We start from the raw sequence: 14470 nt of genomic DNA, 5'->3' as shown, positions 1-14470 counted from the left end.
TTATATGCAAAATCTGATGTAGATCTTGGGCTTTAAATGAATTAGCTGTTTGGTGAAGTGTTTGTGATTTGTTCATTCGTTTAACAAATGAACGGACATGACATTTGTTCAACTGTGTTTGTGAATTATTGTGTTATGTTTCGATGTGTAAATATGCATTTGATGGCATTTGAGTAAAATTTGATATTAGGAATTCACAAACAGTATGTTAAATCTGATGTAGATCTAGGGCTGTAAATGAATCGAACATGAACAAGGAATTCCGTTCGATTAACTAAATGGACGAACTGTAACGGTGGCCATGATTGTTCAATAGTGTTTGTGAATGTGTGATAATGTGTTCGTTTACATTCGTTTATGTTAATTTTTGTTTGTTTATTGAAGGTGTTTAATGACTTTTCTAATCTTATCATAAAGATTTAAGCAGAATTATTAACTTAGTTGCCGTAAAGGCACTAAATGTGAGCCTTGAGCCTAGGCGCTAAAAAGTGAGGGCCCAAGTTAAACAAGGCGCATAGGATAAACATACCATTTTTGGGGTTTTAAACATGCTATAGGCCTTTTAGGATGGTTTCAAGCCATTTTTGATGTTTTAAACTAGTTTGCCCAGAAATTGCAGTAGTTTGCTGGAATTTAGGATTTGGATAGAATCTGACCAACAGCTGGCTGGAATCTTGCCCGAAGGTTGCCAAATCACCTGGATAGCAGGGAGGTGCATTCCCTGTGCCTTGCCTGAGGGCCTAGGCGCACGCCCGGAGGGCTTTTGACAGCAAAGGTCTAAGCCCTTGTTGAATAATTATTGTTTGGAAATTATTGGTGTTGATTAAAAGTTAACAACATCAATTTTGCCTTTCAGAACTATTATGTTTAATATTATGATTTTATTTATTGTTTTATTTATATATAACACAAACCGAGCTACATCTGGATAATGGGTAAGCGAGCAACAAGCTGCGCCGCTATCCCCTTTTGAATCGCAAAGCCTATTCTACTAAATATAAATCCTTGGTTCCTCGGGCTCTGCGAGTCACTGTGGACCACCTTCTGCACCCGCTCCAAGAAGCGAACCGCCTCGGGAGCTATGGATCCAAAAGTGTCGAAGGCAAATGGAATGAACACGTGCTGATTCTCCAAACACGTTGTCTGATGCTTAGCAACCTTCCTAGATTCCGCTCTCAAAATCGCCTATCCCGGTACGAAGCCACTGTCTCTCAGCCCCACCAACGGGGACAACCCAGTGAGGTCAACACACGCATGCTTACCCCCTGCCCAGCCAAACACAAGAACATCCGCAGGACGCAGGGTAGATATGTTTTATGCTTGTTTTTATCTCTAATGTTCATATTAATAAAACCTCTGCTATCAATTGAACAATTTGTTGCTCAATCTTTAATTCTTTATTGAACAGGCTGCACAGGCTAGGTTTATTGAACTATAACTCTATTGTCAATGATGCTGGTGGGTCTGTGCAACCTTCGTGTCTTTCAACACAAAAGTAAGTTATTTGGTATCATTTTCTTTTTGGTATGCATTTTATTTATAGCACCTTCTCATTTGTAGAGTTTTGACAGAGCAAATTGCTGAAGGACAACCGAGAATGCATAGACCTTGGAAGAAGATTATTGTTGTGGTTCAGGGGATTTACAGAATGGAAGGAGAGCTTTGCGAACTTCCTGAGATTATATCTGTATGCAGAAAATACAAGGTGATGCATACATGTCTTGTTGTTTTATTGGAATGTCATTCGCTTAAGCTTAAGCCCTAATCTTAAGCTTTAGCCCTTTGTATTAATTTCCCATTCACCCTCTTAAAAATACTTATATATTACTTTTCCATCATAGCTCATTCCATTCACTCGGGGAGATGGGGGGCATAAAAACTTTTTTTCTGGACCGAAAAAGTTCAAATTGTAGGAAGGCTGAAAAAATGAACTAAAAAAGACCAATTTTGGTTGCTAAAAATTGTTTGAATCATAGCTCCAACAAGTTGCTTGTGCTTAATGGGTGTGCTTTCTTTTATAAATTTTGTACAGGTGTTGGGCGGGTCAACCGTCATATGGGGTAATGCTTCGTCTCCCGGTAAGACATTGTAAACGTTTATGCATTTTCTCACATTTCTTTATACGGTCGCTGCTTAATTTGTTTTATTTGGTCAATACTGTTTGGTTTTGGAAGCAATTTTGGGTTATCTTGCTGGTGGATGGGTCAACTTTGTGTTTTGTATGAGTTCGTATTAGCTGAAATGGTCATGGTCAGGTTTCATTGGTAGATTTGAAGCTCAAACCTTTCAAAAGTAAAGCAAGAACTGACCATTACAGACACGCCTGTTATTTTTTTTGAAACTTCACTATATAAACAACAGCGAACAACACCCGGAGGCTACAAAGACCAAAGAGACATTACACCAAATTGAACGAACACCAATCTGACCACAAGACTGGTTTTTATCGAGGCCTATTTCTATACCAAAAGAACCCCAAAGCCTTAATGTCACTAACAATATCTACAATTCTTACCGGAATTTTAGAGAACACTAGATCGTTTCTAGCTTTCCACAGCCTCCAACAAATCGTTATCACCAAACCTTGAACAACCTCCTCTTTACCTTGGGACAAACCTGCCGTCAAATGCAATCTGGAGAGCTCGAACACACTGCTGCAAGCCCCCGAAGAAACCGAGGTCCATGATTCCAACCAACTCCAAACGTGACCCGCCACTTCACAGCTAGAAAATAGATGATCTGCAATTTCCGGAGCTAAACCGCAAAGACTGCAAGAACAAGAACTAACCTGTATACCTCTCTTCATCAATTCAGTTCTCGTAGGAATCCTATTCAACACCGCTCGCCACATAAACACACGACACTTCTTCGGAATCCATTTGACCCAACTGATATACATCAGGTTTGGTTTATGAAATGGTTTAATTAGATCATATGTTTACCCGCACCCGAACCCGAAGAGCCGCCATGATCCGACCCATGTTGTTCTCTGTTTTACTTCCAAGTTATACAATTTATATTTTCATGTTTATTTCCTTTTAGTTTACATGTCGGTGAGTTTTTTTTTGTTTTATTTATTTTCCTTTAATTAAGTCCACCTTGTTAGTGGGTAGGTTATTGGTAGTTATTTTATTTCTATGTAAACATTTCGTGAAAGAAGGATAACGGCAGATGTTTATGTTTGATTAAAATATTGTGTGTTAATTTTATCTCAATGGATTTTGAGTAAAGTTGATTCTCCAGTGCTAGTTCAAATATGGCAACTTGAATGGTGATCTTTGGAATCTAATCACAAGTTTAGGTGGTGAATTATGTATCCTAAACGCGTGTTGGATGCCCTTCGGTTTGGTTCGGTGGTGTGTCTGTATCCGAAAACGAGCCGTTGTTCTATCCGTTATATATTCGAATCAATTTTCTGTATGTTACCGGTGACTTGGCTATCACCAACCTATCATACTCCCCACCAACCTATCATACTCCCCGGGCTCAGCTCAATATCTTTACCGATAATTCTTCTAGCATCCGCCACAGAGAACTCGTCACCTTTAACACCTCTCCAAATCCAGTTATCCGGACCATTGGATCCGAGAATCGGACTATACAGTCCGAACATCTTCTTCCATTCCGACACCTCTTCGGCTCCGGACTAAACACGCCTGTTATTTTTAAAGCTATGTTTTTTAGTTTGACCTGTTTAAGTTAAATCACAAATAAAAGTAATCCACTAAATCAACTGAAATTATATACATAAGGGGTTAATTTTCTTACAGAACTTCAAAAAAATTTAAGAGCTTAACAAACTGCTATTTTTTTTGAAACATTTTTTTATGTAAATGAGATATTCTCATGCATTTGAACCGATTTCACGGGTATAGTTTCACCAAACTCAGATAGTTTTTAAACGGGTTATAATATCTCATTAAATTTAAAATTGATCTAACTAAGTATTTGATATAAAACTCCTATAGAATAAGAATATATACTAAAATTAATATCCGATTTAAAAAAATATTATATATAATTAAAAAACAGTTTTATAGTAAAATAAAATAAGCGGGTCATGAGTCTCATCAAGCCCGTATAGGGTTATAGCATATCATTTATTTGTGAAACTATTTCATCATCAAATCCTAAATATATTATTAACTTCATTACAATAAGTAAAAATAAAATCCATATAAAAGATATAAATATTAAAAACGAATAATGTAAAACAATCCTGTAATACGAGGGATAAAAACTAGTGCGTGTGTGTATATATATATTGAAAAATTCATGGTGTTATAATTTTAAAATTTGTTTTTTAAGTGTTTCGGCGTAAATAACATCTAACATGCAGAAAGATTTGCAATCAGATCAAATTATAAACACACCTCCCGAAGTTTCTGACGATCCACGATTATCAATCGAAATTCAAAACACACTCAATGTCTTAGTTCCGACAACTAGGATGAGGAATTTTGGCACTAGGATGTCCGTTTAAGACTAGGGTGCTACGTAAGCGAAACCACCCAAGATCTTCAGCATGAGGATTTTATGATTAATGTTTTTTATTTGTTAAAAGATCTCATTGTTGATTTGGGCGGCGATGATGTCGACCATTACAATCCAACCAGCCTAGAGACTACCACAGACCATGATCATGAGTACTAAACTTAGTATTATTTTGTAAGGATTACTCTATAGAATAGTAGTCAACTTTGAAAATTGTTCCATTCATGTTATTGAACTTTCATTTTTGTTCCAATCATAGATATTTTACCAGGATAGCAGTTAATCTAGATTTTTTAAAAATTTTTTTTTTAATGTTTTTACTTTGTATAATAATTTTGGTTAGGGTCGGAACAAGTTAGGGTCAACAGGTTCGGGTTAGAACGGGTCAAGGTCGGAACGGGTCAAAACGGGTTTCGGGACAGTTTTTTTTAACCAACGAATCAGCGCGTTTTCAACATGTTACAGCTCGTTTTAATAGCAAAAGCTCGTTTAAGCGATTTTTTCAGTTCGTTTCAACAATTAACAGCTCGTTTAAGCGATTTTTCAAGTTGTTTCAGCACCTAACAGCTTGTTTAAGCGATTTTTCAGTTCGTTTAAGCACCTAATAAGTCGTTTAAGCGATTTTTCAGTTCGTTTCAGCACCTAACAGCTCGTTTAAGCGATTTTTTCAGTTCGTTTCAACACTTAGCAGCTCGTTTAAGTGTTTTTCAGCACCTAACAGCTCCTTTAAGCGATTTTTCAGTTCGTTTCAGCATCTAACAGCTCGTTTAAAGCGATTTTTCAGTTCGTTTCAGCACCTAACATCTCGTTTAAGCGATTTTTCAGTTCGTTTCAGCACCTAACAGCTCGTTTAAGCGATTTTTCAGTTCGTTTAAGCACCTAGCAGCTCGTTTAAGTGATTTTTCAGTTTGTTTCAGCACCTAACAACTCGTTGAAGCGATTTTTCAGTTCGTTTCAGCACCTAACAGCTCGTTAAAGCGATTTTTCAGTTCGTTTCAGCACCTAACAGCTCGTTTAAGCGATTTTTCAGTTTGTTTCAGCACCTAACAGCTCGTTTAAGCGATTAGTCACTTGAAATATCACATTTTTATTTTTGGGTCAAAATGGGTTGCAAATTTAATTATATGGGTCGATGTGGGTTAGTGTCTTTAAAAAAGTGGCATGTTCGGGTTGAAACGAGGTTTAGATTGGAACGAGATCGGTTTAGGTTCGGCTCGAATCAGGTTTCGTGCCGACACGAGTTTTAGCACTGGACGGGTTGGGTTACGGTTTTTTTTGAGCTTTCGCACTGGACGGGTCGATTTTGGTTTTTGTTTCGTTTTCGTCGACTTTTCAGTTTCGGTTAATTTGTCGGGTTTTTTTATGAACGAGGACGACGGCGAAACATTTTTGTTTTTTTAACTTTTTTTCGCTTTTTATTTGTATTTGAGTTATGATTTATTTATTGTTTTGTTTTTGAATTTTTTTTAGGGTTTTAATCTTAATAAAAACCTTTAAAAAATTCAAAAAAATCAATTAAAAAATCATAACTCAAAATATAAAACAAAAAAAGTAAAAGAACTAAAACGTTTCGTCCGTTGTCCTCGTTCAACAAAAAAAACCCGACAAATTAACCGAAACTGAAAAGTCGACGAAAACAAAACAAAAACGTGCTGAAACAAGTTGTTAAGTGCTGAAACGAACTGAAAAATCGCTTAAACGATCTGGTATGTTCTGAAACGAACTAAAATTTCGCTTAAATGAGCTGGTAGGTGCTGAAACAAACTGCTGAAAAATCGCTTAAGCGAGCTGTTAGGTGCTGAAAGAAACTGAATATCGCTTAAACGAGCTTTTAGGTGGTTAAACGAACTGAAAAATCGTTTAATTGATTTAAATTTTAAAACTTATGACCCAAATCAATTCATTTAAATTTTAAAACAATCCAAATTAACCCTTTTGAAATGGTCTGGGTCAATGTTAACGTAAACACAATTAAGGTATTACCAAACCTAGTAAATATTAAGAAAAAACACTAGCTTGGTTTAAGATCAAGGTCGCTAGATAAAATACGTGAAAAAAATTAGTTGTGAAAAGAAAAAACAGTGCTACCTTACCTTCGGCCCATTAGGTCAGGGAGAGTATTTAAAACATCCAATCTCTTCATATCGTAATTTTATTATATTCTCAGCCGCGATGATGAATTCGATCTTCCACCGATTAATCAGACCCATGGTATCTTCATCTTTTAGGGTGAGATTCTCTTGATCCTATGAGTATTTTTTTTGTTCTTTTTCACACACGAACAAAACCCCAAGTTTGTAACGATTGTTTAAAACTCTGATCTGGTCAAATTTAGGGTTTAAATTTTGTTATATGAATTGTTAAGGTGTCAATCTGGTTTTTGGTGAAGGACTTACTTCAAAATTTGGGCTTAAATGTTTCGGTTTGAATTTCTTGAGAAGTAGGTACGGAATACCATACCGAGTTTATGAGTACCTGTTTGGTTCAGTACCTGTGATTTTGGTACCTGAAAATATGGATACCGAGTTTATGGAGAAGTTAGTTTCCGATCGGTGCTCATCCCGATTATTTGCACACTATACTTCTTTGAGGAACTATCTCCCTATTTGCACACTATAGGCAAAAAAAAAACTATCGTCCTATTTGCAGACTATACTTCTTTGAGGAGGAACTATCGCCTTTTTTGCACACTATAGGCAAAAAAACAAATAAATTATTTGTTAATTTTGCAGATGCAGGATGCAATTCATACTCCTTTGAGGAACTATCGCCCAAATCCGATGCGTAAAGATTTGGTTGATACAGATCGACTTAACATACTTTTCCATGAGAGGAAGGACACTGAGTCCGTGTGTGAAAGTGATTGTGAAAAGACCCCTCTCAAACCGTTAACGAGCAAACTCTCAACTTATGAAATACTTGGACCAGGAATAATTCTTTTAAGAAATTACGTGAGCATCAAGGACCAGGTAGGTATTTGCTATGTTTTTATTTGCAATTGGTAATTTGGTTTAAAACGAAACTCAAGTGAGAGCCTCAAGCGCAAGCTATGTTTTTATTTGCAACTGGTAATCTTGGTTTAAAAAAGAGCGTGATGGCGAGGTGTTTTGGTCTCGGAAACTCAAGTGAGAGCCTCAAGCGCAAGTCTAAGAGCCTCACGTAGTATATTATTTAATAGTTATCATTAGATTCAAAAATACTATTTTACATGTTTTTAGTACTTAAATACCAAAAATTATATATAACAAATTACACAGTTTATAGCTATATATAAATTAAAAGAACTAAATTAAATTAGATTAAGAAAAATGAAAAGAAGTAAATAAATTATTAATCTTGTCTAGAAAAAGACAAGGAAAAATTGTTGAGTTAACTTTTCTGCACAACTACTTTCATATGCTAATCACTGTTTAAATCACTCCAAAAATAATATTTAGTCATTTTCTTTTTGGGGTATTTACGTATATTCCTTCCTAAGTTTTTTTATTACATTCTTTTTTTTTATTCTCTAGTATCAGGTATTTTTTAAGAACAAGAGGGTTCTACAATCTGATAGTAGATTGACAAATTGTTGGACCGAGCTGGATTTGAACCAGCATAAACATATCCCATTAACCACTCGGGCATCGACCCAACGCCTAATTTTATCCAACTCTTAAAAATCAATTACATATTTTCTTTTCTTAAAACATGCATATTACTAGGGGCATTTACATATATTCTTTGCTAAGTTTTCTTATAACATAATTATCCAACCTTTAAAAATCAATTACATATTTTCTTTTCTTAAAACATGCATATTAAATACTTATTCATTTTGTTAAAATTAACTTATTAATCAACTATTGTACTAGGGGCATTTACATATATCCATTCCTTAAGTTTTCTTATTACATATTTATTCAACCTTTAAAAATCAATTACATATTTTCTTTTCTTAAAACATGTATATTAAATAACTATTTTACTAGGGGCATTTACATATATCCCTTCCTAAGTTTTCTTAGTAAATATTTATCTAACCCTTAAAAATCAATTACATATTTTCTTTTCTTAAAACATGTATATTAAATATTTATTCATTTTGTTAAAATTAATTTATTAATCAACTATTTTACTAGGGGCATTTACATATATCCTTTGCTAAGTTTTCTTATTACATATTTATCCAACCCTTAAAAATCAATTACATATTTTCTTTTCTTGAAACATGCATATTAAATATATATTAATTTTGTTAAAATTAACTTATTAATCAACTATTTTACTCTTATCTTTAGTAAGCAACTTTTTACATATTTCTTTATTATAATTCCATAAACCCAATACGAAATTGTAAAATCAATTGCTCTACTATAATCAATTAGTTTCATGATCTTTCATATTCTTTCTTCTTTCCTTTTACTTAGTCCTGTAAACGAAACAAACGAATCAGATTTGACAGAGACTAGCCAAAAAATCTATCATAATTCATCAAAAGATTGTCCATCAAATGGACACTCTTTTTCTGAAATTGGAGTATCCGCTTGAAATTTGGTATCATTTGAACCAATTCTAGACATCTCTCACAAGTAGGGGTGTTCAAAGTTGTATATCCGATTTTTGGATATTGAATTTTGATATCCGAATTTTCGGATATCCTATGGATTCGGATATCGAAATGGATACTTGAATATAAATAAAAATTTCATTTATATGGTTCATTTATTGTATGGATCTGTGTAAAGGAAATTGTTTGTCTAGAATTATACATTCAAGCATTTATAATACAAGTATATGTTTCATAAACACAAATTTTGCATGTTGTTTACTTCTATACCTAATCGATCTATATCACGGGTAACCACCACCAGCGATGAGTTATCGCCGCCCTTGAATAGGGATGACAACGGGCCATGTTTGGTCTGAGTATTGGTAATCCCATGCCCATACCCGTATGTAAAATCGTGTCCCATACCCGTCCTATTACTTGTTGGTATTTGCCCGTCGGGTATCGGGCATACCCGAGGGTATCGGGTATACTCATTGGGACTTTCAAGTACATTTTTTAATCGTTATAATTATTTTATACCCTTTATTCATACACAAATTATTACAAATTTAAATATAATGCATGGGATATATACACGCCCTGCTTGCGGTGCGCGCATATAATGTATATATGTGTGAACCCTCGGGTGGGCAAAAGTAAAATTGCACTAATTTTGACGTTATTTTACTAATCTCGTGAAAATAACGTTAAAAGTGGCGGAAGGTTAATCAGGCATCATGTGGTGGCGTTGATAGCCGAAAGACAAGGGCACATGCACCGATCAGCCGGTGTCCCGATGATTGAGTGCTATGTGCCTTATGTCCAAGGCTTGATGCAAAACTACTATCGAGCCGGGGGTCTCACCGGAAGCAGCCTCTCTATCCCTATGGATAGAGGTAAGGCTGTCTACATCTTACCCTCCTCAGACCCTACCATAGCATTGCTATTGGTGGGATATACTGAGTACGATGATGATGATGATGATGATGCATGGGATATATAGAAGCGTGACAATAAATAAATAATATCATTATAATTTTTATATATATTCTTCACAACCTATAAAATACAGAGAATTTTTTGGGCATATAATTCGGGTATATGGTTCGGGTAAACGGGTATGCGTTTTCGGGTAATCGGGCCGGGTATTATCTAATCTCATACCCGGCCCGTACTCGCGAAAATTTTTAAATCCTAATCCCATACCCAACACATACCCATCGGGTTTCGGGTATACCTGTCCCATTTGTTTCGGGTTTCGGGTATACCCGTTGGGCTCGGGCTTTTTTGCCATCCCTAGCCTTGAACTACCGCTGCTTCATCACCGTTTCATATTAAGGCCGAAGCGTAGATTTTCGTTCCATCTTCCAGTTACAGTTGATTCTTCGTCTCTATTTTTGAATCCATTTCAATCAACCTCAACCATAGATATTTCATGGCGGCCGGATCTAGTGCTTGGTGGTGGCCGGAGGGGTGTGGTCGTTTAAAAAGTGTATGGGAGTATAGAGAGTAGAGTTAGGGTTTCAAATGTAAATGAACTACAACAGCCGCTTTAAGACTACACTCTAGGGTTTCTAAAAATATAAAAATAATTAAATTTAAAATTTCGGATAGTTTGGTTATCCGAAAATTTTCAAAGTCACTATCCGAATATGAATCCGAAATTTCTATTATTTCGGATACGGATTCTGATATTTTTCCAACATCCCTACTCACAAGTTACAACCTAACACCAAATTAACAAACTCAAAAAATTAAGAACTGATAACAAATTTTCAATGCAGAGCTTATTATTAACAGAATATGATCAAATGGGGATATACAGCAAGAGCATGGTTTAAGAAAAAATAAAAATAAAAATGTCAACATCTATTTGACTAACGCTAAAAGTACATATTCATATTTCCAAAATATGAACTTTCTGTTCATAAACTTAAATGTTAATAATCACCAAGATTACAAAAAACAGGGATACGAAAAGCTCATACAACAATCACTAACAAAAATAAAAAATTACCAATAAAAGCACCAATTAGAAATAAGGTACCGTTTGAGTAGTGTTTTTTTGTAAATTTGTTGTGAGTCGAGGATAGAGAAAACTGTAATTATAAGTATAGAAAAATATTATTTAATTGAACATGAGAGAGAAATGCATTGTTTTTAGTGTAATTATAAAGATGATAATTATAAATTGGTTGAGAATGCTCTAATAAGAGGAAATATGTAAAAAACCTTTTTTTTCACCACACATCAATTCCTATCCTACTTCCCTCCTTAGTGCTTCACCTATGGCGACCTTCAATTCCGACAACAATCTCTTGTGACCCGCAACATCACCAGCACAAAAGTTGTTGCTGTCTCTTATCTATTTCTAAATGAATCACCTCATCCGGTTGCTTCTTGTATTTTTTGCCTCACTTAAAATAAAGAGTTTTTGAGATCGCAAGCCTTGGGCGTGTCTTCTTTAACCTAGCTAGTAATGTTTTGTTATTGTGAACAGTTTTCCATGTACAATGGTGTATGTTTGTTTATAAGGATTGAAGAGCATTGTTAGTTCATTAACAACTAATATGTATATATGTTTTGGAAAAAAAATTCAAAAATTTTTGTGAAAAGCAACTATGGTATGTTTATTTTATTTGTAGGTTGATACAGTGAATATGTGCTCGAAGTGGGGTATGGGTCCTGGAGGGTTTTACAAGCCAGCAGGAATTCAACGATATATTATGTGTCTTGGTCGAAATTGGGATCCGATAACAAGGTATGAGAAACGTTACTTAAGTGATGGTTCTGAACCACCACCACCACTTCCACTCCCTTGTGAGCTAGTGTCATTGGCTGAAGCCACAATTCAAGATGCCCAAGCCCATCTTACTGAACTTCCTTCGATGCGGCCCGATATGTGTTTAGTCAATTTCTATTACCGAAATTGTCTAGATGAGCTTCATGAGGTTCGTTTTAACTTGTGCACACTGAACATGCAAATATATTGACTTGTGTTTCTACTTTATCTTTTTTCAGCTAAAGGGTGGTTTTGTAGTTCTGCATTTTATATATTTTAACGTTTTGAAAAGTTCACTCGTAATTGTTGGACTATTTTTTACATTAACCTTTTTGTTATTTTTTTGGTGGCATCATTTAGGTTAAAAAGCATGAACTATAAGTTTTTATTTTTTTTTCTATTTGAACAAAGAACTCACAATCAATAATTTCAAGTGTTTTTTTGTTTTTTTCAAAAGTTTTTTTACTTTACTAATGTAACATAAATCATGATTATATGAACTATATTGTTTTGGAAGTTATAACTAGTGACGATCTCAACTATCAGTTTTGTTATCAATAACAATCTCAGTTTGATAGATTGTTAACTTCGTTTATTTTTTATGACGTGGTGTCTGACGTGGCAATGACTTGGACTTCTTTAATATATTTGGATATAATTTTCAAAATTAGTTACATGGATGGTCAATGTGGTTCACACAAATTATGGATTTGATTTCGTTTATTACTCCTTTTGACGTGTTAACCGTTTAAAAATGCCATGTCTAAAGGTGTAATAATTATAACAATGTTTCAAATCCAATAATTTGTGTAATCCACATAGTTTTAAAAACTATATCCAACTAAATTTAAAAAAAGTCCCAAGTCATTGTCAGTTCACATGTCATCTGAATTAAATGAACTTAACAATCTGGTTGACCGGGATTGTTATTGGTAACAAAAGTGAAAATCGGGATTCCCTATAGTCACGTTAGCATGGATTAATATCGGCTAATGGTTAATAGCTTGGATTACTAAAATCTAATTATTCAATTCAAAATGTTATTTCTTTATGTTGTTTGACCGGGATTGTTATTGGTGACCTCTTGCATTTCTTTCCTTATGCCCATCTGTATTTAATTAAATGATATTTCTTTATTTCATTTACAATTTTTTCCCCTTTTCATTCACTCACAAAAACAATAGATTTGAGGATGGCAGGGGTGAGCAAGAAATGATTCGTAACCGCTAGAACCGGAATCGAACCGGTGCCTTAGAACCGCTATCATGTGTTACTTTATGGTTCTCGGTTCTTAGATATTGCATTAAATAGTTTCGCGGTTCGGTTTCGGGTAAAACCGCGGTTCTAGACATGGAACCGAAGAACCGGAATATTAAATACTTTTTAGTTAAATTTACCAATTCTCATTTTTTAGGGTAACTTATTAGCATGTATTAATTCAATCATTCTTTAATTCAAATATACTTTCTTTACATTCAATCCCTACTAACAAAGATCAATTTTGTTTAAGGCCTTTTAAGGTAATATAATATAAAATGATATGATCTTCCTTTAATCTATATTTAATTTCAACAATTATGTTTTAATAAAATATATAATGGATGTTCATGTTATATCTAAATTAATTTTTATCATGAAAGAAGACAATTATATAAACTTGTTTTATACGAACTTTTTTTGAAAATCGCAAAGTTGCACAACCAATTTGATAAATAAAAGACCGAACCGTGATTAGCGAGAACCGACTGTTTTGGAACCGAACCGTTTACTATAATAGGTTTCGGTTCTAAATTTTCAGTCATTTTCAGTTCTGAATCGGTTCTCACGGTTCTGAATCGTTGCACAAGATGTAAAGCCCCCCTCAAGCATGGGGGAAAAGTTTGATTTCCTAAGAAGTATGGCGTTGGGGGTATATATGGGGATGGGATGTTCTTTAAATATATGGTGGTATGGGATGAAGTGCATTTTTAAGCAATTTGTGTGATGTAGTTGAAAATATGGTTGGAGTGTGAATGGATAGCAAAGTCAAATTTTTGTGTTTTTGTTTGAATGTAGGATCGTGATGAGAGCGATGATAGTATCACAAGAGGATTGCCCGTGGTTACTATTTCTCTTGGGGAGCTTGCTTTATTTAAGTATGGTCATACTAGAGATGAAAAGAAGTTACAAGACGTATTTCTAGAATCTGGTGATGTGCTGATATTTGGTGGCAAGTCTAGGCTTCTGTATCACGGAGTGACGCAAGTCGGTCAATACACAGCTCCTAGTGAATTATTAGATGAAACCGGGACTATACGTGGTCATTTATCCCTTACTTTCAAGCAAATCTGATCGTGGTTGTTTCTGGAAGTGTATTTTTCTTTCTCGTCTTTGGGATCATGTTGGTGATCTTTGTTCGTGTTTAAATATACCATGTTTTGTTTTAAATGTATTTGGTTTTTCATATAATGTAATATTATGAATGTATTAATATTATGGTTATTAACACTTAATATAGATTAGTTTTCTTCTTACGTTTTCCAATTCTATGTATACATCTCATTATACCTAATTGTGATGCATACCTAATTAATTAATGAAAATCTCTATCTTTCTCATTACATCTCTTTTTGTTTTAGCTATTAGACTTGTTTCATAATACATAATCAGCACGAGTTGCTTAA

The 14470-nt window shown here is 34.5% G+C and overlaps 1 protein-coding gene across 1 annotated transcript; it reads left to right on the top strand.

Annotated features, from left to right (window-relative positions):
- Positions 1-278: 278 nt before the first annotated feature.
- LOC143530671 (DNA N(6)-methyladenine demethylase ALKBH1C-like) lies at positions 279-14182 on the top strand. The gene is made up of 8 exons (XM_077026145.1): positions 279-289; positions 1409-1495; positions 1561-1705; positions 2033-2078; positions 6860-6996; positions 7227-7463; positions 11671-11976; positions 13863-14182. The coding sequence occupies exons 1-8, from the start codon at positions 279-281 to the stop codon at positions 14136-14138; spliced, it is 1245 nt and encodes a 414-aa protein (XP_076882260.1). The 3' UTR covers positions 14139-14182.
- The last annotated feature ends 288 nt before the right edge of the window (positions 14183-14470 follow it).

Source organism: Bidens hawaiensis, unplaced genomic scaffold, assembly GCF_021521415.1.
Source record: "Bidens hawaiensis isolate Kalapana, Puna unplaced genomic scaffold, B.hawaiensis_p1.1 tig00008970_1, whole genome shotgun sequence".
NCBI classification, from domain to species: Eukaryota; Viridiplantae; Streptophyta; class Magnoliopsida; order Asterales; family Asteraceae; genus Bidens; species Bidens hawaiensis.
This window is presented reverse-complemented; position numbering and strand designations above follow the sequence as displayed.